Consider the following 24,992-nt stretch of genomic DNA (forward strand, 5'->3'; position numbering starts at 1 on the left):
GAAACAATGGATGCCAGAAATCAGCTGTCTGATGTACTCAAAGTATTACAAGAAAAAAACAACTGACAACCAAGTATATTATATCCAGCAAGACTATCCTTCAGAAAATAAAAGCTATGTAAAGACAGTCCCAGATAACAATGACTAAGTGAATTCATTCCCAGCAGATCTGACTTACAAGAGATATTAAAGGAAGTTCTTCAAGCTGAAAGGAAGTGACACCAGATGATAACTACAAATCAACACAAGGGGATAGAGACCAGCAAGATTAATTACATAGGTAATTATAAAAGACAGTAAAAATAAGTTTTCCTCATTTCTTCTCTCAACCAATTTAAAAGAAGGTTGCATAAAACAATTGTAAAATTATATTGTTGGACTCATATGAAGAAAAAAATATGACAATAATAGCATAAAAGAGGGAGAAGACATGGAGTAATCCCGAGTAAGGAAATGACACCAGGTAGTAACTGAAATACATATGAAGAAATAAAGAATTCCAGAAATGGCAAATACATAAGTTAATATAAAAGCCTCCTATAATTATATATATTTTCCCTTCTTTTAACTTCTTTAAAGGACATAAGCTTATTTAAAGCAATAATTATAACATTGTATTTTTGGGTTTATAACATATATAGGCACACAAATATATGACATTAATAGTACAAAGGAGGGGGGAGGGAATGGAATTACATTGCAACAGATTTCCTAAATTTCACTGGAGTTGTTAGTATTAATTTTAAGTAGATTGTGGTAAGTTAAGATGCATATTATAATCCCTGGAACAACTACTAAGAAAATAACTAAAAAAACATAATATTAAAGGTCCAAAGTTTACAATTATCCGACAAGTTTAAGACTAGTTATAAAAAGATCATATCCATAATAATGAGGTATAATTTAGGTTTGTTTTTACAATTTCATAGATTCAAGAAACAGGCTTACCTGAAATACACCTGTCATGTGCCAATGAAATCAGAGGCACGTTGACTTTTCCTATGTAAATATTCTCCTGGGTATCACTATCATCAAACACATAAAAACTCAGAGACTCTGATTTAAGGTATCGATCCAAATCCATATTCATCGGCACTGGGAAACACATATGATCATCAAACTGTGGATCATTGCTACTGGGAATGATGGCTGTATCATGGTCTGCAAAATCAAAAAACTTGTACACAACATATGGGTGTGGCTGAAGGTGCCTTGCTCGGGCCTGCAGGTGGTTGCAGCATCTTATTGTAACATGAAGTTCATTTAAGTTGCCATCTGTGGAATCAGTAGAACTGAGCTGAGCAGTTTTGGGTGCTTGCTGACTTAACTGGAAAAATATACATATTTATATTATAGCAATAATACAATGAAAAGATAAACAACAGTTGCTAACCCTCAAACAAAAGTTTTGTACATGGACAAAAAGCTGCATATTTTCAATTCATAGTGAATTTCTCAGTAAAAGACTTTTGATTCTTCTTCAAAACCAATATTCCCTAGAACATGTGTGAACAGATGCTATTAGCAACAAACATAGAAGAATGAGCAATGCTCTTAAAACCAAATAAACCAAGAAAAAAGTTAATCTTATGCTCTTTAATTCTATTTAGTATTAATGAGTAAATTTTGCAGATAGGTCCAAAGACAAATGTCCTCTAGTTCACAAGTTTATTAAGAGCTAATCCTTCAACCATTCGAGCTATTCTGACCATATGCCATTCTTAAGTGAGAATCCAGTGAATTTGATGGGGCCCACTCATAGAGATGATTTTGTTATAGTTGGGTTGGTCCTCATCCTCAACCAATGGGGTCCGGGGAAACAGATACCGGAGGCCAAGATTAGCCAGTATATCAAAATCCAACGGTTATGAGAATAAGAGAACAGAGTCAGAGATAAACCTCGGAGGGGATAAAAAGCTAGGACTGACAGAACATTTCAGAAGAGAGATGAGCAAAAGGAGTTAGTAGGCAGAGCTAGAAGCTACTCTATGGACCCCTTTGGAACTATTTACTCAGGTAGCCAGTGCACAAATATTTTAGCAAACAATTGCACTGACTAACTGTTAAGCCCACCACAGCTGAAGCAATCTGGGACAAACAAATGTTAGTGTTTCAGTGCCCTGCTTAGTTTTGTGTTGGAGTTATTCTCTACCTTTCACAAAGGGACCCCTCTTTCACTGCATTTCTGAACTTGGATTGAGCATCTGGAACCTGTGACTCTGGAGAAGTTTACTGGAGAAGGAAAAATAGAGCCATAGTCATAATCTCCTTAGTGGAGACATCTGGTGGTGTGGGGAGGGGAAATGTGAGAAGGGAATAACGATACTGCTTTCCCAGGGCTCATTTGCATCCAGCTATAGAAGGCTGAGTGGAATGATTTGCAAAATAACCCCTCTGCTTCTCCCTGCAAGTACACCCATAAAAGCTAAAATACCAATGGCAAACAACTCATTCAAGCCACACGCCAGGAGTCTAAAAATCTTTAAACTCCGAAACTAAATAAATAATCTAGTCTATTTCTAATTCTCTTTTCCATAACAGCATTTCCCAAAGTGTATTCTGAAAAATACTAGTCTAGAAAGATGATTTCTGGGAAACAGGTGTCACTCTTTCTCAGTGTGGAAATCTATTAGTCACGGTTCTTTAGTTGAAAGTTACGGAAACTAAGCCCATGTAGCAAATACAACCAAAAAGAGAATTTGATATAAGGCTACAGGTTTATTTCATGGAACTGTATAGCAGAAACGTAGTTGGGCCTTAGGAAGGTAATGAGACTGGAAAATCATCAGAATTTACTATCTGGTTTCCATTTCTCTCTATATTGCTTGCTCACTATTCTCTCTCCAGACCCATTTTCTTTCCTTTGCTGGTTAACATGGTAGAAGATGGCTGCCCCACAGCTCCCAAATTTACATGTTCCAGGTATGTAAAAGTTCTGCTTTCTCTTGATCTCAGAAAGCAGAATCTGATTGGGTCAACTGTGGTCAAGTGGATAGTCCTGAATCGTTAATTAACTGGGTGGAGAGTGGGAGAGGACAGGATCCCGGAACACACAGCTGGCCACTGGGGGCCCAGCCCCGTGGATTGGGAATGAGGGGAGTTCCAAATGAAAAAAGATACTTATGACTTGAGCAGACATTCCAAAATATTTCTACCATCCTCTATCCCTCTGTTACTCAACACAAGCGCATACTTTCTGCTTCCTCTTGAGGTTCATGTTATACGTGGGAAGTCCTAAAGTCAAGGATCCTATTTAACTTTGCTCAGTTCAGTGCTTTCTGCATTTATTGGATCATGGAATTCTTTTGGAAATATGGTCATTAAGACTGCATGAAACACAGTTTGGGAAATGCTGCTCTGAGGAATTACATTTAAACTTCCAGTTCTTGGTAAGAGAATATTCATTTTGTATTCTACTTCACACTTCAGAAATCTAACATGAGGAAACGGTTGGAAAGAAGGACACTAACAGCTACTTATTTCCTTAAAGTAGAAACTGTAACAAAAGTCACTTGATGGGGCTGGCCCTGTGGCCGAGTGGTTAAGTTCGTGTGCTCCGCTGCAGGCGGCCCAGTGTTTCGTTGGTTCGAATCCTGGGCGCAGACATGGCACTGCTCATCGAGCCATGCTGAGGCGGCATCCCACATGCCACAACTAGAATGACCCACAACGAAGAATATACAACTATGTACTGGGGAGCTTTGGGGAGAAAAAGGAAAAAAATAAAATCTTTAAAAAAAAAAAGTCACGATGTGTGATAACAGCATTGCAATCCATCTTTCAGAAGCATCTCAGGTAGCACAAGGAAGTTCCTTTGAGGTGATGGAACAATTCTGTATTTTGATTGTGGCGGTAGTTACGTGACTAAATACACATGAAAAAACTGCACAGAACTCCTCCTCCTCCTCCTCATACACACACAAACACACAATGAGTGCGTGTAAAAATTGCTAAAATCCGAGTAAGCCTGCAGTTTAGTTAGTAGTACTGTACCAATGTACCAATGTCAATTTCCTGGGTTTGACATTGTACCACAGATACGTAAGATGTTACAGTTGGGAGAAGCTGGGTGAAGGGTACCCAGGACCTCTCTGTACTATTTTTGCTACTTCCTGTAAGTCTATGATTATTTCAAAATAAAATGTTAAAAAAAGTCACTTGACGGCTGTGAAAGAAAATATCAGTTTAAAGCATGACATATAAAGAAATAGTATAAAATTTGTGTCATAAAAGGGTCTTAAAGTTAAACAAGCTTACCCCTTGCGTTTGCCCTGGCCCCTTAAAATTTGATGTTATATATCCCAAAGCCTTTGCCCGTTCTCGATAAAGTCGAATAGCTTGATCCATGGGAACTCTTAATCGGAACCAGTATTCCACTGTGCCAAAATTTGGGATGTCTCCTTTAGTTCCTATAAACCAATACATAACTCACTGTTAAAAGAGTCCCATAAATCAAAATATATACCTGTAAAAAATACATCAATGGTCTTATGCATTAAAACTATAAATTTTATACTGAGTAAAATAATATATGACTTACACAAATGATGTGTGATTGGCAAATAACAGAGACGAGGAAAATAAAGTTACTTCTGCAAGTCTGAGTTTCAGCTTATGTTCAATATTATTAACGAATTATGTCACACTATGGTTGAGATATTCCAGTTTACACCGTTTCAAGCATTCCAAAATATAGAAAAGTCTAAACATTGAATCAAATACTTTACAGATTTTGATGCTCTAGTACTTTGTTTTTAACAAGTTGCACTCAATGCAGTCTGACAGATACAATATAAAACCTCAGAACTATAAGTATGATATTCCACATTATAATTCAGCTTTCAAGAAACCTTTGGCACCTTCCCATTTCTCTACTGCGCCACAAGTACAGGGAAAGAGGCCACAGCTCTGCCAGATATCTATCGTACATAACAGACCCTTGTCTGATGTTCGCTCTGCACACCTTAGGACTCCTTTCAACTCAGGCAGCTCTTCATCTCCCTTCCTCTGTGAAGACTTCCTGCACGGCTCTCGGGGGACTTAACAGCTCTATGCTTCCTTCAGAAAGGAAGAATATGTCCTCATTAGAGCACTGACTGCTTTGGCAACTTGCAGTTCACCAGTCTATTTCTCCACCACACTGTGGGTTTCTTGAGAGCAAGGGCCATGGCTTCTACTGATATCTTCCTACCAGAGGGACGAGTACATAATGGGTACTCAATGTTTGTTGAATAGAGGACATTCTATACATAAACTTTCCTGAACATACCATATTATTAGGAATATTACCCCATTCTCTCCTATGTCATCAATTTCTAAAGATTTTATTTTTTTTCATTTTTCCTTTTTCTCCCCAAAGCCCCCAGTACATAGTTGTATATATTTTAGTTCTGGGTCCTTCTAGTTGTGGCATGTGGGACACTGCCTTAGCATGGCCTGACCAGCAGTGCCATGTATGCACCCAGGATCCGAACCAGCGAAGCCCTGGGCCGCTGAAGCAGTGTGTGTGAACTTAACCACTTGGCCACGGGGTCAGCCCCAAAGTCATCAATTTCTTTCTCACTAATGGATCATTCTCATCAACATACAAACATGACTCAAATCTGCCATCACTAAAAAAAGTCCTAAAAGAAGAATATTGACACAACACACATTTGCTTGTGTATGCATAAAATTTCTTTGGAAGAATTTGTAGCATTTGATGAGGGGACCCATGGTAGGTGGGGGACAGGGTGGAAGACAGACATCTTATGGTATAAACTTTTGTGCCTTTTTGATTTTCAAATCATGTAACTCTATTACCTATGCAATCAACCACTCAACCCATAAAATAAAATCCCTCCCCAGAACCTAAGTCACCCTCCTTCCTTCTTAAAGGTTTCTTCACTTGGCCTCTAGGATGCTGTATACTCTTGGTGTGTCTCCCACCTCACTGCCCACTCAGTTTCCTTTGCTGGCTCTTCCTCTTCTTCCTGAACTCTAAATTTTGGAGTTCCCAAGGCTCAGTCCTTGGCCACATTCTCTTCTTTATGTACATTCACTCTCTATGTGATATTATTTAGGCTCAAGGCTTAGAATATATTCTGTATACTAATAACTCCCACTTTTCTATCTCTATCCCTGACCTTCAGACTAGTGTACCCAACTGCTTATGTGACATCTCTACTTGGCTGTCTAATAGGCTGGTCAATCTTAACTTGTTCAAACAGAATTCCTGCTTTTCTTCTTTACCTTTTCCAGGTCTATCTCAATAAATGGCCTCACCGTTCCCCTAGCTGCTCATGCTAGAAATCCTTGCCTCCTCTATTTCCCTCATTATCCTACATTCAATTGACAAGCAAGTCTTAGAGGAAGAGTTAATCAAATATACAGTGAATATAACCACTTCTTATCACTACTTTCATTACCATCTTAATCCAAGTCACCATGATCCTTCTATAGATTAATGCAATAGACTGATCATGGTCCTATTTCCCCTCTTGGCCCCTACAGACTATTCTTCCCACAGCCCCCAGGGTGATTTCTCTTAAACCTATGGGTGATCATGTCACTTCCCTCCTCAAAACTCTCCAAAGACTTTCATCACTCAGAGAAAAAAAAAAAAAATCCCTACTCCCCAGAACCTACACGGCTCTGGAGTATGATCTGGTCCCTCCCTACTGCTTTGACCTCATCTCTGCTCTAGCCACTGACCTTCTTGCTCGTCCTCCACCTGTCAAGTTCATTCCTCCCTCAGGCCTTTGTACTTGCTGTTTCCTCTGCCTGGAACATTCTTCCCCTGGATCCTGGTATGGATTTTTATTCAGGTCTTTACAATTGTCAACCCTCAGGGAAGCCCTTATCGGAATTAGCAACTTTCCACCTCTCTCTTTACTCTCTTGCTCTGATCATTTTTTCATATCTGACGAGATATATATCTGTTTTATGGCCTGTCTTCCGCTCTAGAAGGTAAGCTACATGAGGGCAGGGGCTTTGTCGGTCTTATTTACCACTGACCACTGTATTCCCAGTGCCTAGTAACAGTGATAACATGGTAAGTTCTTAAAAAAATATTTGATGAATGTACTACAATGAAAGTTTGATCAAACAATGGTAGTAATATGGTAAATAAACATTTGCACTTATAAGCTTTTAAAAAATTAATAGCCATTGTACTGACATCATCAATGACACTTAGCATAGCCCAATCAACTGTGGGCAGCTAAATCAGAGAATGCTGTCCTTACCCTAAAGGAATCTTGAATCTGTAAGAGAAGATACTAATGTGGAACACTATATTAATACATAAACCAAATTAGTGTTTGAAACATCCAAAGCTTATACGACTGTACTTACCAACCAAATTTGCTGTGCAAAATATTCGACCACTTTTTTCCAGAATTTCATGGAATCTCAACTGACATGCTGCAATTGTTTCATAATCTGTGCTGTAAGCTTGGTGCACCTCAAGAGTGATAGTATTCTTCTGAATATAATGTAAGAATAAGTCATTAACATGAACAAGATATTGAGAAGTAAAGTTATATTCTGGGTGAAGGCCTTGCACTATGGGAGTTGTCTGTAGTTCAAAATCATAGAAAGCATAGGTACAGAAAGTGACAGGCTCTTTATCTCCAGATGCTTGTAAAACTTCAGAAGAAAAGGTTACTTTGTTGATATGGATTTCAAATAGGTTTTCACCTCGTTCTAAGTGAACAGTTTCATCAAATTCATCAACTGAGTCATCTGGCATGATTTCTGGTTTAAATTTGTACTGCTTGGTGCCATAGGCAATATCCTTTAATTGGGCTGCAAGAGAAAACACACAGTTTAGAGATTTTTAAATACTGATGTATGAAGATACAGACTGGCTTTTGAAGTGATAGGAAGTCTGAGTGTTTTTGGTGAAGAGTCTCCATCTTAAATGCTATGACTACATGTTTTTCTGTAAATAATACGGTATTATAAAGAAATTCATCATCTTTTTTGAAATCACTTATTAACAATGAAATTACAACTTTAGTTGTAACACAGGTTATATCAAGAAAAAGAAAAAAGAAAAAAAAGGCCTTTGAAAAGCTGAGGTAAATTGTTTGGAGTCCACCTGCTCCTCTGCCTCTGCTCTATTATCTTCTCTCCTACAAAATTAATTTCTCTTTCCAATTGCTCCTTCCCATCAGCTTAGTAAAATACGTACTTTTCTACTTGTGGGGGTGGTGCATATGTTTATTATCTCAATTATGGTGATGGTTTCATAGGTGTATACACAGGCCAAAACTCACCAAACTGTACAATTTAAACATGTGCAGGTTAAATTTATGTTAATTATATTCTGTAAAGCTGCTTTTAAAAATGACATCTCTTTCTAGATACACGTCTTCCCCACGTTACATCCAAATTTCAAGAAAAAGTAATGTATACTTGTATCTCCAACTCCTCATCTAACAGACAATCTTCAAATTCCTGCAAACAGCATGTGCCTTACTTTTCTCGTAAAACTACCACCAATAACCAATTAATTGCTAGATTGAATGGCCTTTGGTCCTCGTGTTACCTGATTTCTTTGCTTCATTGACACTGTTGACCACTTTCTCTCTGGTGAACTTCTGTCCTACTGTGGCTTCCATGTCATCATCTGCCCTGTTTCTCCTCCTGCCTCTCTTCTCATTCTTTAAGGGTTTCTGCTTTTCTGCTAGTTTGCTAGAGTGCTGTTTTTATCCTTTTCTTAGTCTATATATTCTCATGGATAATCTCATGCCCTTTTATGACTTCTGCTATTATCAATATGCTGAAGACTCTCATATTTCTATTTTTAATTCAGATTTCTTTCCTGAATTCCAGACCCACAAACCCAATGGCTTGCTGAGCCCTCTAGCTAGACATCCCCTAGGCATATCAAACTCAATATATCCAAAATAGAATGTATCCTATTCTCTTCTAGTTATTTCTGTACTTTGATTCTCAGTGATGGTGTTAGCATTCATCCAGGTGCCCAAACTAGATAGTACAGAGTCATCCTAGTTTCCTCTTTTTCTTTTACTCTCCCCACATCTGTAGGGTCACTACTGTTCAACACTATTTCCTAAGTCTTTATCAACTTTGTCCCTTCCTCTCTACCTCCGCTGATGCTACCTTACTCACACTCCCAGTGTTTACTACTAGATTACTGTCAAACCCAAACTGCTCCCTGCCATCAAATCTTACTCATTCTTCCCAAGACCTACAGCATGGTCTCCAAAACGCAGCTCTGGGTGCACTATTCCCCACCTTAAAAATTTCTTAGTGGTTTTCTAGGTTAACAAGGTTCAAACTCTTCAGGGTGGCAAAGAGGGCCTTCATCATTTATGTCTTTCCAGCCTTATCTCCAGGTTCTCCCCTCCCTTTACTAATCCTGAGTTCCAGTTAGATGGATCCACATGCAGTTTCTCGAACTAATGGCAGTGCTTCACATTTATGGCACTTTTACTTGCCTCATCTATTGCCTGCCACACCTGTCCATTGCTGTTATTTAGTGGTAAATTCTGTCACTGTTAAAGACTCCAAACCTACTACTGTGTGGAGTCTTCTTGAATCTTCAGGTATAAATAGGCATTCTATCCCCAATCATTCTTGGCACCTTTTGCATTTTCCCAGCTTCACACTCTTTACAGTAAAGTGTAACTGTCTATTTTCTTCCTCACATCTCATGAGTTCCTTGAGGGTGATGCCTGAGCTTTTTCCAGTATTCTCACTGCCTAGTACTTTGTTTTGGATGCATTAGGAGCTTGACCATGTTTATGGAATAAATCAGTAAATTTAAGAGCAGATAAAATATATTGGTAAAGATTTAGTAAGACCTGAAAGGAATGAAAATCCCAAATTCCGTGACCTCTCTGTTATTCAGGAAAATTCCATTAAGCAAATTTTTATTGAGTACTACTTGAAATAACAGGTACACACTGCTCTTTGACTTTTGGAAAACCCTGTTCAGTCGGAAAAAATATTTACTGAGCCCTTTTACTTAGGGCAGTGGTTTTCAAAGTATGGTCTGAGAACCCCTGAGGGCCCCGGAAACTGTTTTGGAGGTCTGTGAGGTCAAAACTTTTTTTTTTTTTTTTTTAAAGATTTTATTTTTTTCTTTTTCTCCCCAAAGCCCCCCGGTACATAGTTGTATATTCTTCGTTGTGGGTTCTTCTAGTTGTGGCATGTGGGACGCTGCCTCAGCGTGGTTTGATGAGCAGTGCCATGTCCGCGCCCAGGATTCGAACCAATGAAACACTGGGCCGCCTGCAGCAGAGCGCGTGAACTTAACCACTCGGCCACGGGGCCAGCCCCTCAAAACTATTTTTATTTTTATTTTATTTTATTTTTTTTTTAAAGATTTTTTTTTTTTTTTATTTTTTCCTTTTTCTCCCCAAAGCCCCCCGGTACATAGTTGTGTATTCTTCGTTGTGGGTTCCTCTAGTTGTGGCATGTGGGACGCTGCCTCAGCGTGGTCTGACGAGCAGTGCCATGTCCGTGCCCAGGATTCGAACCGACGAAACACTGGGCCGCCTGCAGCGGAGCGCGCGAACTTAACCACTCGGCCACGGGGCCAGCCCCTCAAAACTATTTTTAAAATAATACTAACAACCTATTTTCCTTTGTCATTCTTATTCTCTCACAAAGGTATAATGGAGTTTCCCAGAATCTATATGATGTGTGATACCAACAGACTGAAAGAAGAAGCAGATATAAAAACCCAGCTGTTTTCTGTTAAGCCAGACACTAAAAAGATCTGCAAAAATGTTAAAAATTTTTAATAATTAAAAAATTTAAACGATTTAAAACAGTGCCACTCTTCTATTTTTTTTTTGGTATGGAAAATAGAGCTTTTTAAAAATAAAGACTATAACTTATGTTAACATACAATGGGTTTACTATTATTATTTTAGCCTGACTTAAAAGAAGTATTTTATAAATTTCTCACTTTCAGTTTTTAATATGATAAATATCATAAGTATAACTCATATAAGCAAAAGGCCTTTGGGATCCTCAGTAATTTTTAAGAGTGTAAAATGACTGCTGGCACAGATCACTGAATTAAGCACTGTACGGCAGAGAAGAGAGACAAAGTGCTTGTTATTGTAGAACTTACAATATTGCAGTCACAGAGAATAGGCCAAACCCCAGCAGTGAAGGACACATTGTACAATCCCCAAACATATTTTTGGAGTATATCAGAGGAAAAGTGGTGAGTGCTAAGGTAGTGATTTTCAAAGTATAGTCTTGCACCTGTGTCTGAATTGCTTTGAGTTATTTCTAAATACACAGAATCATGGGCCCAGGATCTCTAGGGGTGGGACCCAGGAAGCCACATTTGAAACAAGTTCCCCAAGTGATTTTCACACATGCTTAAGTCTGAAAACCACTGCAAGGGCATTTCAAGTAGAGGCATGGCTAGGAGCAATGGGAGCCAGCCTCCAGGCATGGGAGTGCGCTGAGTCAGATTCTGAAGGCGGGAAGGGTTTATCTTGGAATCAGGGTGGAAAGGAGGTTCAGTGGAGCAGACAAAGGTACAGTGTAGGACTGAACAAGATGCATCCGACAAAGAGCAAACTGATTTTTTTGGCCGAGATGCGTAGCTTGCTGAGAAGACAAATTAGCAATGAGGTGGTAAGTCAAGTCTATGGTACTTTATGAAGTACTTTGAAATCTTGCCTGCAACACTGAATTCGAAAACCAGAGAGAATTACTAAAAATTCTTTAGTATAAAAGAATCAGCTAAAAACAGCCTTTCTGGTAAATTATTATAGTTACGAATTGGGGAAAAAAGAGAGCAAAAAGAAATCATGAGTGTAGATTTGGATGACATTTTCAACTGTTATAAAACCCATTTGTCTAGTTACTGGAGACAAAAAACTGTGCACATTGTACCTTCTAGTTTCTGGATGCGTGCAGCCCTGACATCAAGAAGATGAACGTACTGTTCCACTTTGAGTTCATAATCTTGCTGCAAATTTTCCATCTTCTGGGTCACTGCCTCAACTTCCATCTAAAAAATAAGAGATAACAAGTTGAATACTTATGACTAGTTCCATATTCATTTTTTACAGCATTTCCTAGGGATACCAGGATCTGTAAACCATAGTTTCCTGACCTCAAATAGCTTACAGTTTAGGAAATAACGCTTGGCAATGTTCATAAATCAGAAATAAAATCAACAAAACTCTGGAATCCTTTTTATGGAGGGTTTTTCCCGTTAGTTAAGGGCTAATATAACATGTGGTTGTGGCAGGACCTCAGGATACCTATAACCCATTTGCAAAATGTGCTAACACTAGTAAAGGTGAATTCATTGCCACTATTCTCTAAAACCAAGGACTTAAAAAAAAATTTACTTGTATTTAAACTATTTATTCTAACTAGCCAGTTACAAGGCTAAATTCCAGTCATGTGGTAACACATGATAGTAGATTGTAACAGACGATAATACATGATACTGCTTAGAAAAGTAAATCACCAGTAGACTATTATAGGAAACCTACTCTCCCGATTTAGTGTATTACATTACCTGATAATCTTTATTAATTTTATGTTGCATAATTAGCATGTTTCTTGTCTTTTCAAGTTCTTGTACTGTTTCTGCATGAGTTGCTTGCAGCTCTCTCATGGAGCATTCTAGGTCTTTATTAATTGTATTGTCTACTTTCTCTAAAAAGGAAAGGTCTCCATTTTTTTGTGATTTTTGAGCCTAAAACAAAAACATGTTTTACTACTGAAACAAGAGTTTCTAAAATGTAATCATGTAAGTTAATACAGATACAGCAAGAAGCAATCATTAACTGAAAACAGATATAGTCCCATTTTCCACCAGGAATAAAGCAGTCCTGATATAGAAAATATTTTGGATAGACATTTGGAACAATTACAGAGAAATCAAAAAACAGTTTATTACTTCACGACATAAAAAAGAATCACATACATTTATTTCTATTTCTTCATTTGATTAAAATCTACACTGTGATGATCTAAAAGGAAAGAAATGCACTTTCTCATCTCTTCTTCTAAATAACAGAATATCCTAGAACTGGAAAATACCTCCTGTTAACATTTACAATTCAATAATTTATTTAAGATAATAGGGTGTACCAAGGGCTTTTAGGACAGAAAATTGTTGATTAGTTTTATAGTGAGGCATGTAAAAGTAAAATGATTGTTAGACTGGGAGAAAGTGCTTTAAGTAGAGTTTTTGAGGTCTATTTTAATGTAATTTTGATGTCATTATGAAATATGTATATGCTGTAACTAAATGCTGACCACTTTCCTGAATAATTCATTCTCAAGTATAAGGGTTACAGATAAGGGTCATCATTATGCTGAAACAGTTATACGCAGACATGAAATTCATGGTGAACTTCAGAAAGTTACCTTTACAAGCAGGAGAGCTTCGCTCAATTCATCAGCATTAATATCACTCTCCTGCAAAAGACAGAGCAAGTAAAAGCTCAAAATGAGGTATTAATGGAAAGTACCAGAGACATTCCAACTGTGCAGATTTTCCTCACGGAATAGAAGCTGCCTGACATCACGAATTAATAGACAAAGTAATATATTTGCATTCTTTTGCTTTATAGTATGGTGTTTTCTCTACACATAAAATACTTAGATAAAAACTTGGAGTTTAGTTCCTAAATAAGAAAATAGTTCACCTGGTTGTAAAATTTCATGCGATTTTTAAGTTCGTCGAGTTGTTGCTTTTGTTCCAGATACTGTAACCGGAGTTCTCTATTTTCTTGAATGAGTTTCTCATTTTGGTCTTAAAAACAAAGTCAACACAATTAGAAAAGTAACTGAGAATAAGGTATAAGAACACATTTTAATTAACTTAATTCCTGATACACACCAAGCTCGATCTACTATTGTTCTGGTCAGAGAGAAAACCGAGCTGGCACCTAGACAAAGGCAGCAGGGGAATGAGGAACAAATGAACACTATCATGTGTCTACCATATGATTCACTTGCTTATCGAAAACTTAAGACTTAGGTTCACAGTATTAATATAAGGAAATTGTGGCCTCTGGGACTTCAAAGGAACATTCTATCTAAAATACCCAAGAAAATATGTTTCTAAATCTATGATTTTTACTTACTTATTAAGGGTCCTGAAAGGCATGCAAGAAAAAATTTTTGTCTTTTAGTTTTTTAATTGACTTCCTTGAATTTTCTTTGCCCAATTTAGCATAAAGTCTTTTTATTAAAACAAGATCAACTTCCCTGGTAATAACTCTGAATCCATAATTTTAATCAATCACACTTTTAACAAATCTGTTAAGATAGGAGAAATGGGTTCTCAACCAGTACATGGTAGGATCAATAGTAATTCATGTGTGTTCTTTATTCATTGAGTTCCTGCTATTAATTAGTAGGACATGGACTCACAGCTATTGTTAAGGAGGAGAGGTTACATTTGCCTGGGCACTCATTTGCCATGATCCACAAACGGGCATAGGGCAGAGCTACAGAAGACTATAAATCCATAAAGAGACTAATTTTTCACTCCCTGCAGTAAATATGCTTAACTAAAAAAAAAAAAGCATAACAGCTTGCTAACAAATCTATTCTTTAGTCTCCTGTTCTTAGCTGTACTCTTCACTAGAGTTCATTGTGATGGTCAAGTGTTCTCCTTTGTTGGCTCCCTGTGGACTCACTCTAAACCATGGCATCTAAGGTGTCTCCACTAATTTCATCCTACTCTCAAAGATTTATATTTATCATGAGTCTTCAATTCAAGTTGTATATATTTTTGTTTCCTTTTCTTAAAAAAAGTAAATCAATACATTTGCCAAGAATTCTTCACATGAATATATTTGCACACTGACTGCATTTTATACAAAAATATGTTTCTAACTTTTATGATGCTTTGTGTTCCCAAGCTATAAATACTATATATAAGTAAAAAGAGTAAATTACACAGTTAAGAAGAAATGGAGTAAGTTTGGGTGTTTTTAATGTCACATATTTCCTGGCAAACCAAAAAGTAAAAACAAAAAAACTGTGGCCCTAGGGTATGCAGAGACATTTTAATATCAAATACATAAACACTTTTAACTTATTGATGAAAGGTTAAAAGGTTACCCAAGAGTATAAATTGCTAATATTTAGTGAACTAAACGAAAGAATTTCCAAATGTGAACAATACTTGGAAATTTTGAAGGTAAAAGTCAAATACTTGTCTGTAACTAAAAATTAGGATTAATAATAAAGTCTTGAGATAAACTTGCTTTTTGGTTAAAGAGTAGAATAAGAATGTGGAATTCTTTATTTTATATTTGTTAGGTTATTGGTTAAAGAGTAGAATAAGAATGTGGAATTCTTTATTTTATATTTCTTAGGTTAAACGACATCCAGATAGAATGATTAGGTAACAGAAAGTAAATATTGTCAGAAAGAAGTAAAACCAAAGGTCCCAAGGATGATATAAATTCCTTCTTTGGCCAAGAAAACTTTTAGGAATTTTGAGGGTGAGCTCAAGTGTAAAGGACATTACTGCTCCATCCTCATCCAGACATGGCGTATTTCGATTAGTCTAACTCTGCTCTAGTTTTCCCATTCCTTCCACTTTTCAGAGCAGAGTCTTAAGAATGATATGCTAGTAGGTATAAATAAACTTACTCAAATGTTTCTTCCTTTACTGATTTTTGTTTCAACAACTATGTCTCCATTACACTGATATGTTTTTAAAACTAGGCTGTTATTAGTGGGAAAATAACTTATTAGTGGGAGAAGACATGACTGAATACCAGTAACTTTCTCCCTATTGAGTTTTACGTAGAATTATCTGCTATATTTTTCTTTTCTTAAACCGTTTATTGGGGACATAACTCCTGGGTCCGTAAAAAGTACAGAGACGCTATAGTTCAAAGAGGAAAGAGACTTGCTGAATAATAATATGAAAAATCAAAGCACCCTGTATAAGATGAAAAATAACCTCCTTACCTTATGGTTTGACAAAAAGCAGGGTAAGCTAAACAGCATTTTATTCAAATGAGATAACATTTCACTCTTTTAAAATTATGTTCTTCAAGCACACCATTAATAAGCAGAGTGCAGAGAACAATTCAACTAAACAATTTTCAGAGCTGCTTTGTGCTAATATCTTCAGCTGTGATCAGTATAACCATATGCATTATGCTGAATTATGCATTTCAGCTAAAGATAGAAAGGAACTTTCAAAAGCAGGCCCTTAAACACATGCAGTTAATTTAAGCATTAACCAAATGCAAACTGCATTTACATATCCTTCCCCCACATATTCACACAATCTGAAACTAATTTGTACCTTGAATAAAGAGGTGAGTATTCTCTAAAAATAATTTGCCAGTTAGATGAATGACTACAAGAAGCCAGGGAAACATCTTCTGGCAAAGAACATTTGATACATGAAAAGGTAAATGTGTGAAGAGACTTCAAAGTAAAATTAAACAATTTCAAAATCTGTAATACCAAAAGGAACTATCTAAATATTAAAAGATTTCCTTAAATAGACAATTCCATTTTTTCTTTTTTGTTTAGTATTTCCCTGTAAAAAGTGGTTAAAGGCTGTGATATTTTTCTTATAATTTATTGTAACATTTTCACAAAGAAACCAAAACTTAAATCATTAGACCTGTACATTTCAGGTATGCAAGCAAAAATAACTAAAATAACAGTTGCATTAAAAAGAAAGATTCAGTTTGGGCAATTTTTCTTAAGAAAATAATTGGATAAATATGTAAAGATTTGTGTAGAATGATGTTTATAATACTTAAAAACACTGAAGCTATTTAAAAATTCATCAATAGAAGATTGTTAAACAATCTATGGTACATTCTCACACTGGAAAACTATGACAGCCATTGTAAATGATGATGTGGATTTATATTCACACTCAAGGAAAAATTTCATAATATAGTAAATAAAAAACCATGTTATAAAACCACATGTATACATGTAGAAACAACTCTGGAAGAACATACATAAAAATATTAATAGTGATTATCTCGAGGGTTGTGGGATTGATTTTTTTCGTCTACTGGAATTTTTTTTCAACATACATGAATTATTTTTATTATTCAAAAAATCCAGAAATACATAATAACCAGTAAAAAAGACGAGGAATAGACTAGCTGCATTAAAATAACCCAGCAATTGTAGTTTTAATAATTTAAAAGAACTCCAGAATTAATTCAACAATAAACAAATTTTTTAAAAAGACCACCAAGATTCTATCCTCTTAAGAAGAGTTTCTTTCCAAACACCAATTCAGATGTCTAAAGATAAGAGGTTTGGAATTCTTGCTATCTAGGGAAATAAAGAAAGCACAGAAACAAGGAAGGTTTATTTCATTTCTCTTTTCTTTAGAATGAGCCATTTATATCCGTTTTTGGAAAAGAGAGAGGGAATATAGAGCACTTCCACTTCAGTGAACAGGAATTTATTGAGGAAGTATTAAACAAAGCACTCTGTTAGGTATTGAATACTGCACAGTGAAATCAGGCACTATGACTCTTTGAAATAAAAACTTTTAAATATCCACCCGGTGATAATCATGTCACCATTTTATTCTACTCTTCTAGAGTCCACCCTTGTAGAGAAAAATTCATAAATCATCTGTCATCAAATTTAATCACTTGGTGAATAAATATTGAACACATATTTCATTGAAATTAAGACTCCATTGATTATAAGATGTATTCCACTTTCAGACTTCTTAAAATGTGAAAAAAGGTCAGATCATAATTTTAAGATATCACTTACAAGATGCGGCCCAATCTCAAGATGTTAAAATGGGGAAAAAAAATCTTTCTTATAGTAAATGAAGTTTCTTATAGCATTGTGATCTAAATCAATATATAGATTACTAGTTAGAATGTAATTTTTTAAAAAACTGAGTCTGCATTAAACTTTTAAACGTTCTCAATGCAACTGAACTGCAAATGTTCAAAAGGAGCAACCTTGTTATCACATCAGTTGGTTTATCTAGTGGATGAGTAAACAATACAACATGTGAAGCAAATATTTCCCTGGTTGTGCATTTGTGTGTATATGTATGTGTGTATAAGACAGCAAATCAGACATCTACTTTGATTCTAATTATTTTACTTCTAGGAGAGAAGAAGGGTGAGATCTGTGACTCACAATATGAAACTTACTGATGATTATTATTCCAGCAGGGACATCGTGACAAGGCTTCCTGGTATTTAAGTTCACTGTCACAGAGTAGAATTAGACATCTTATTATCAGAGAGAACCTCCCTGTTCGACTTATCAAAAACAGCAAGCAACTACTTCCGCTACTCTGTCATCTTAAGCCGCTTTGTTTTTACTCCTACTGCACTTGCCATCACCTGACATATTACATATTTATTTAATTATTGTCAGTTTCTCCCTATTGAATTTATGTTGCATGAGGGCAAGTCCTTTGTTTTATTCACTGCTGTATCCCCAGAACTTAGAACAGTGCCTAGCACATACTGGTACTCAATAAACACTTGCTGACTACCGAATAAAGAAAGGCTCAAAATTTAGGAAAATTAAACAAATTAAAGACAATGTGAATAAGAGTAATTCTGAGAAGAAATAATTCCTTTGGCATATGTGATAGGCTGAATACAGGGAAATTCTGAGCAACCAATAAACTCATGAAAATGGGTGGCTGTGAATGCAGGCTGTGTCCCCAGCCACAGCACGGTCCTGGCAAACAGGAGACACCACGGAAGTACTGACTGAGTCAGCGACCAACACCTGATCAATACAGAAGTCTGAAACGCATAAGTCAGTAAGCATTTTCTATGTACCTCTTTCAGTTTTTAATCTGTCAAGGATTTCGGTTTTGTCTGTTAAGTCAGATTTTAAGGCGGTCTCGAGCTGAGCAATCTGTACTCTCAGCTGCTGCTCCTTTAACTTCCACTGCTCTTCCTGGGCAGCACTGAAGGCACTGCAAAACACACGTGACATGCAAGGAAAGCTTGGAAATTAGCTTCACCCGAAAATAATAAAGAGAAAAGCTTTTAGTGGCACAGAGACCACTGTCATCATGTCTTAGGAATTAAGTAAACATATGCTGGTCTGCTGCTGTTGAAACCAAGGCGCCTTTCGCAGGCTGCGGTTAGGGAACATGAAAGAGTTTGTGGGATGAGCAAAGGAACTGGCCTTAATTTAGAGCTCTAAAGTCAGAAAAGTTGGCAGTGTGCAGCTTTTGTGGGACTAGTAAAGGAATTCAGATACTGTACATACTCCAGAGGAATCCACAATCCCAAACCTCAGCAATCGACATCGGACAAAACCACTCTCTCCCACATACAAACCCTCGTATTACAAGAAAAGGGACTCTCCACCTGATCTTTAATTCTAGAATCTGAAACTTTTAAAGAGTCTGTGATGATAACATATTCACAAAATGATAGCATTTTGAACTACAAGATGGCAGTTTGATATTAAGAAGTGGTGATAATGTGGTATTTGTCCTAAAAAACAAAGAGCAATTGGCTAAGAACATTTTACTTGTAACACACGATTGGGATGAAGACCCAATAAGACAACCCTGATAAAAATGACGAAGTAGAATTTTTATTCTGCAATAAAAGTGTAGCAGGTTAAACTATAGTTAAATTCTACCATGACCCAGCATATTGGAAGAACCAGTTGAAAAATAACTAAAGGGTACGCAGAAGGTATACACTAAACATTCATTTAGGCCAGCGACTGACAAATACTGGCCTAAACTAGACACTGGTGTTAGACCAGCTGCACGAACAACACTTAGGACATTTAAAAATGAAGATGCTGGGGCCCAGGAATTCGGAGTTTTATAAAGCTCTCCAGGTGACAGCCAGGTTTCAGAAAAGCTGATCTTGGTCTGTATTTCAGCAGAAAACTATCATCTGTGAAGCCTGATATGACTGAATAATTATCGCAGCTCTGACCCTTCTACTTATTTTAAACCCAGTAAATGAAACAAAAATTTGTAAAATCTGGCTTTGTACTGATGATAAAGCAAATGGAAAAGAAACTTGTTACTGAAAATTGCCCTTAAGGCTGTTCCCAGTTAGTCCTGAGGTTAGTCCAAAAGAGAGACTTTTCTGGGAGGCATAGTTTCAAAAGAACAAAACTGTGTATTCATTTTACATTTTGAGTGTTTTTATTGCATTTAAAGTAACATGACCTTAAAAATAAATGGAATTCTAGAAGTTTCTCTAAATATGACATCTGTTTCTTCTATCAATGGTCTCATTTCACCAATATTTTAAATTAATTTTATCAAAAGTACAAATACCTAAATGGAATCCAAATAAAATATATACTTTAAATGCTAAAGCAAAAAATATTCCTTTATACTTTGATTTTTAGATAAAGAACAAATACAATTTCTGTGTCTGGTCAAATTATATATACCAAACACATACATATATATGCACGTGAGTGTGTATGTATGTGTTTGCATGTGTCTTGTATTATTAAAAACATGTACTACCCGGAAAAAAATTAGCATGATGAAATAGGCACAACTATACATTCTATCAGATGCCAAAAATTAGAAACAGTAGTGTTCCAATAGTATTAGTACCAGCAAAGAGATCACCAACAGTTAATCTGGCAGAAACATCAGAAGCTGTATGTGTTTAAATTAAGAACAATTTAGCAGCCTGGTTTTTCCAAACCCACAAAATACTAGTGTAAATCAGCATAAGTCAATCTGAATTTAGTCCATGGCTATCTTCCCTCTAAATTTAGGATTACATTCCACTGGAGTTTCATGAGGAATTCCTTTTGAATTTACTGTATTCCTCTATGCTTGGAGCCATCTGTGTAACTATAAATGGTGAACCACATCTGGCTCCATTTTCTTTGTAAAGGCTGTGCACATGATTAAATCTGCATAGGAGAACAGTCTTTGAGAAAGTTTTATTCATGAAAATGTTTCTGTACATTGCCTACAGTGACAACTGAGGGGGGATCATAGTTGGTCTCTGCACACATTTCATTGTTACACAATGTCGCAGGAGTGATAAAATGTCAATCTGCAGTGGAAGGCTCACTGGTGCCTGTGGTCACTGGTATGTCCATTAGCAGTCATGGGTCAGCGTACTGTAAATACACACCCTTGATCAACAACATGATAAGACTGAAATAAGAGCTGAAGAATTCCTCTCCACCCTAAGGTCTTTTTTCTTACAGAAGAAATTCCATTTATTCCAACATTCAAGGGTTTCCTAACGTTAAAGACAGGGAAGAATAAGCTCTAAATCATCCATAAAGAAATTCATAGGTACTTTAGTGAGGGCCTAATAGAAATGAAACACATACTTCCATTGGGATATTTCCCTTACTGAAGGAAAAATGGTGCCCCAAATGTACTGGGACCGATTTCTGGGAGGCACAAAGTGCTCAGATTTGATCACATGAGCTTCCGTGATACCGAGAAGACTGCAGGGGACAGGTGCTCACTTTACAGAAATGCAGCACAGAGTCCACGGGCGGTCAGCAGCGCTCCTTTACATTTTGAATATTAGATGACTAGCACGTTGTAAAAACTTGATTTACCCAACTCTTAAAATGGTTAATATCATCTTCAAAAACTAGACCAATGGATTTTTCTAAAAAAGCAGGCATTGGATTAGTGTCTCTCAGGGAGTTAGTATCTTAAAATTACCGTTAACAGATTCTCAATTGGATCCAATCTCAATTGGCTGAATTCATTGGATGGTGGTGGGGCGTGGGGAGGAGGGCAGGTGGGCAGGCTCCAAAGGGGTGGTGGCACCTGCCTTTTGCTGTTTTCCAGGTTATTCACAGACATTACAGTGGAAGGACTACTGCATTCACCAGTTATATCACCCTGCAACTAGACCAACTGCAAAAATGGGACACAGCTTTCCTACATTATAGTATAGATCTTCTCTCTGACCAGGTAGAGAGATTTAATTGCAGAAAATGTATTCTGAATTTTTAAATTGAACATTTCTTAAAGTTATACTTATTTCTTGGCATTGTATAAAAAAAAATTTAGCATATTAAAAAAGGCTCATACCAAATACTAACATGAGGGTTTTATCTTACCAGATGATTCTCTAATATGTCATATGTCAAGTAATAAACACATTCAAAATTTCATTTGAAAAAGGAAGATGAGAATGCAATCTGCAAATCATATTTTTCTCCTGAAAATGAGCCAATTCTGAATAACAAACAAATGCTCTCCTTTTAAAAACATGCTATCACTATGACTAACCAAATGGAGTATATGCAGTTTTTGATGAGCATTAGTTGTTGGCAATGATGAATAACAGTGCAATGAAACACAAGAGCTGTAAAGGATCTTACGGGCGATGCGGATTTTCGTAGAGTTTCTCCAACTATGCTTCTGAAAACATATTATATATTTAAAAAAATTGTATTAGAGAATTTTATAGTTCTATTTACTACCATGTGCGCTTGCTGGATTTTGTGCCTAAGTGACATTAATTTTTTTCTGACACAAAATGTTTTGACATTCATTACACACATTTACTTCAATACACCTCACACAAAATTCAAGGGTAAGCAGCATAATCAAGTCTGTTTTTAACGTGACAGGAGAAAAATGTAGCTCAAGCATAAAACACTAAAAAAAAAAGCCCTTCAAAGTCAGATTTCCACTCTTAGATCATCTTCTAATATGGAAAGATAAAGTTTCATGGTGATACAGTAAATATGAGAAAAACATGTCTTTCTCAAAATTCCATTTATGCATTATTCGCAGCTAAGTTTAATGATTTTTATTCCAAGAAAGTATGCTCAGTAAATCCTCAAATTGAAGGGAAGTAGAAAATGTATAAGTAATGGCCAAATGGCACTTATTTTCTTGTATTAAGACTATGTTAAATTATGTGAAATTACAAGACCTTCAAGATAAATATAAATCAATAAAAATTTCTGAATGTATGACACTCCCATTATTCCATGAATGTTTCCTTTTCACATATAACATTCCCAATACAATTAAAGTCCGAGAGAGTGAAGCACAGGGGAAGAAATTCAAGTTTTAGAGTTAAAAGAATTGGGTTTTAGTCCTGTCCTGGAGTCTCAGGAAGGCCGTGTGACTCTGTACGAGTGTCTTCAGTTTTCCCGAGTCTCAAGTCCCTCATTTATAAAATATGGGGATAACATTATTTTCTCTGCCATACAATATGGTGGTTGTGTGATCTATATACTGAAATTTAAATTTTTCTAACACATAACTACCGAATACTTAGATATATATCAATATAAACCTATGTACTGTTCTATACAGATGGAAATATAAAACAGGAGATATAATAAATGCTTTAGATAAAATTAATCAGGGCTAATGAGAGAAGACTAGAAGAAACCCCTAGAGCCAAATGATCTGGAAGGGGGTCCAAGACAAATCCTACATAAAGATTTTTAGCCAGTTTATCTTGCTGCAGAGCCCCAGATACGATTTTAACTGATGTCTGAACCTACTATTAGTAACCCTTAATATAATGAGCCACTGTGCAAGGATCATCAACACCAGGAGGTAAACAACATAGATAATACACACCACTGGAACGATGCCCAACATTAATTCAAGTATCTTTTCAAAGTAAACCAAAATAATAAGCGTATGCCCACACTCTTTAGGTACAATTTGTTTACCAAATGTCAATTTAGTCTAAAATATACAAAACATAAGGCATACAGTTAAAAAGTTAAACTTATATTTGTAGATCAGTTGGCTATTTTCTGATGTTTGAGAATATCATCATTAGAAGCAATTGTTGACTATCAGCTGCAACATATATATTTCAATATATTTCAATTTACTTTCATGTAAACCTGTGTCATTTATCAGTCTCATATCCTGAAAAGGCTTAAAAATACACACACACAGATATCTGTATCACTTGTCTAAACTTAGCTGTGGAGTAGAAGTTTGCTTCTAACATTATCAGAAGGGATTAATTTTTTAAAATACCACAGTTATGCAGGAGATTAAAAAATAAAATTGAAGCAGCTCTTTAAAATTCATCTTGAGCTAGGATGCTGTGTTTCTCTTTATAAGGAACGGAGACATCTGTAAGTGAACACCTCTGCTTCCCGCCAACAGCAGCACTCTCAGCCAGCAGGCTGGGTAGCCCAGTGGAAGCTAAAGGGCTTGGAGAGACCAAAGAGGCTCACATGCGAGCTCCATTACTCGATGGCCTTAAGAATGCAGGCAAGATACTTAATTCTGGTTTATTTTCATTGTCTGCAAAATAGGCTTTTATAATACCTACATTCCCAGGTTGTTGTGAGGAGTTTATAATAATGTATGTAGAATGTTTAGCACAGGACCTGCCAGCTTTTAGTTTGTGTTCAATAAATGATAGCAGTTGTTACTGGCAACAAAGTGATATAGTTTTTTCAGTAACAAGCTACCACTCAGGTTAACGAACTTATAACCAATGCCTAAAAAAAGCTTATTTTTCTTTTATAACATATATATATATTTCTTACAACCATCTGTTGCTAATTCTTTAATCAATATTAGATATGCTGACATCCAATGCTTTGATATAAAAGACCTCAAACAAGAGAGTGAGAGAACACATGGAATCATGATTTACCTGTTATAAAGTTTATCATAGTTTTCCTTTAAAAGTTCCCGTTCCTTTTCTAAATCATTAATTCTATCCTGCAGCTAAAATGAAAGGAAAATTACACATTAGGTGATTATCATATAAAATCTCTTGGAGGTAAAAAAAAAAAAAAACATGAGAGGAGGCTAACATGTTTCACTCTTGATTTCTAAATTGCAGCTGCTAACTAGCCCACTTACAGTGTCTATTTTTTTTTTTTTTCCTGCTGAGGAAGGTATTTGCCCTGAGCTAACATCTGTTGCCAATCTTCCTCTTTTTCTTTTTTTTTTTTTTTGCTGGAGGAAGATTAGCCCTGAGCTAACATCTGTGTCAATCTTCCTCCACATTAAATGTGGTTCACTGCCACAGCATGGCTGATGAGTGGTGTAGGTCTGTGCCCGAGATGTGAACCTG

The 24,992-nt window shown here is 36.3% G+C and overlaps 1 protein-coding gene across 1 annotated transcript in view; it reads right to left on the bottom strand.

Moving 5' to 3' along the window:
* The window catches only part of RPGRIP1L (RPGRIP1 like), a 99,251-nt gene that overhangs the window by 46,813 nt on the left and 27,446 nt on the right, over window positions 1-24,992 (bottom strand). The window contains exons 9-17 of the mRNA XM_005608265.4: window positions 24,567-24,640; window positions 18,777-18,916; window positions 13,650-13,756; window positions 13,369-13,419; window positions 12,512-12,691; window positions 11,875-11,992; window positions 7,336-7,788; window positions 4,258-4,409; window positions 949-1,327 (exon numbers count right to left, since the gene is read on the bottom strand). Coding sequence (XP_005608322.2) covers window positions 949-1,327; window positions 4,258-4,409; window positions 7,336-7,788; window positions 11,875-11,992; window positions 12,512-12,691; window positions 13,369-13,419; window positions 13,650-13,756; window positions 18,777-18,916; window positions 24,567-24,640 — 1,654 coding nt within the window. The remainder of the gene's footprint in view (window positions 1-948; window positions 1,328-4,257; window positions 4,410-7,335; window positions 7,789-11,874; window positions 11,993-12,511; window positions 12,692-13,368; window positions 13,420-13,649; window positions 13,757-18,776; window positions 18,917-24,566; window positions 24,641-24,992) is intronic.

This window comes from Equus caballus, chromosome 3, assembly GCF_041296265.1.
Source record: "Equus caballus isolate H_3958 breed thoroughbred chromosome 3, TB-T2T, whole genome shotgun sequence".
NCBI classification, from domain to species: domain Eukaryota; kingdom Metazoa; phylum Chordata; class Mammalia; order Perissodactyla; family Equidae; genus Equus; species Equus caballus.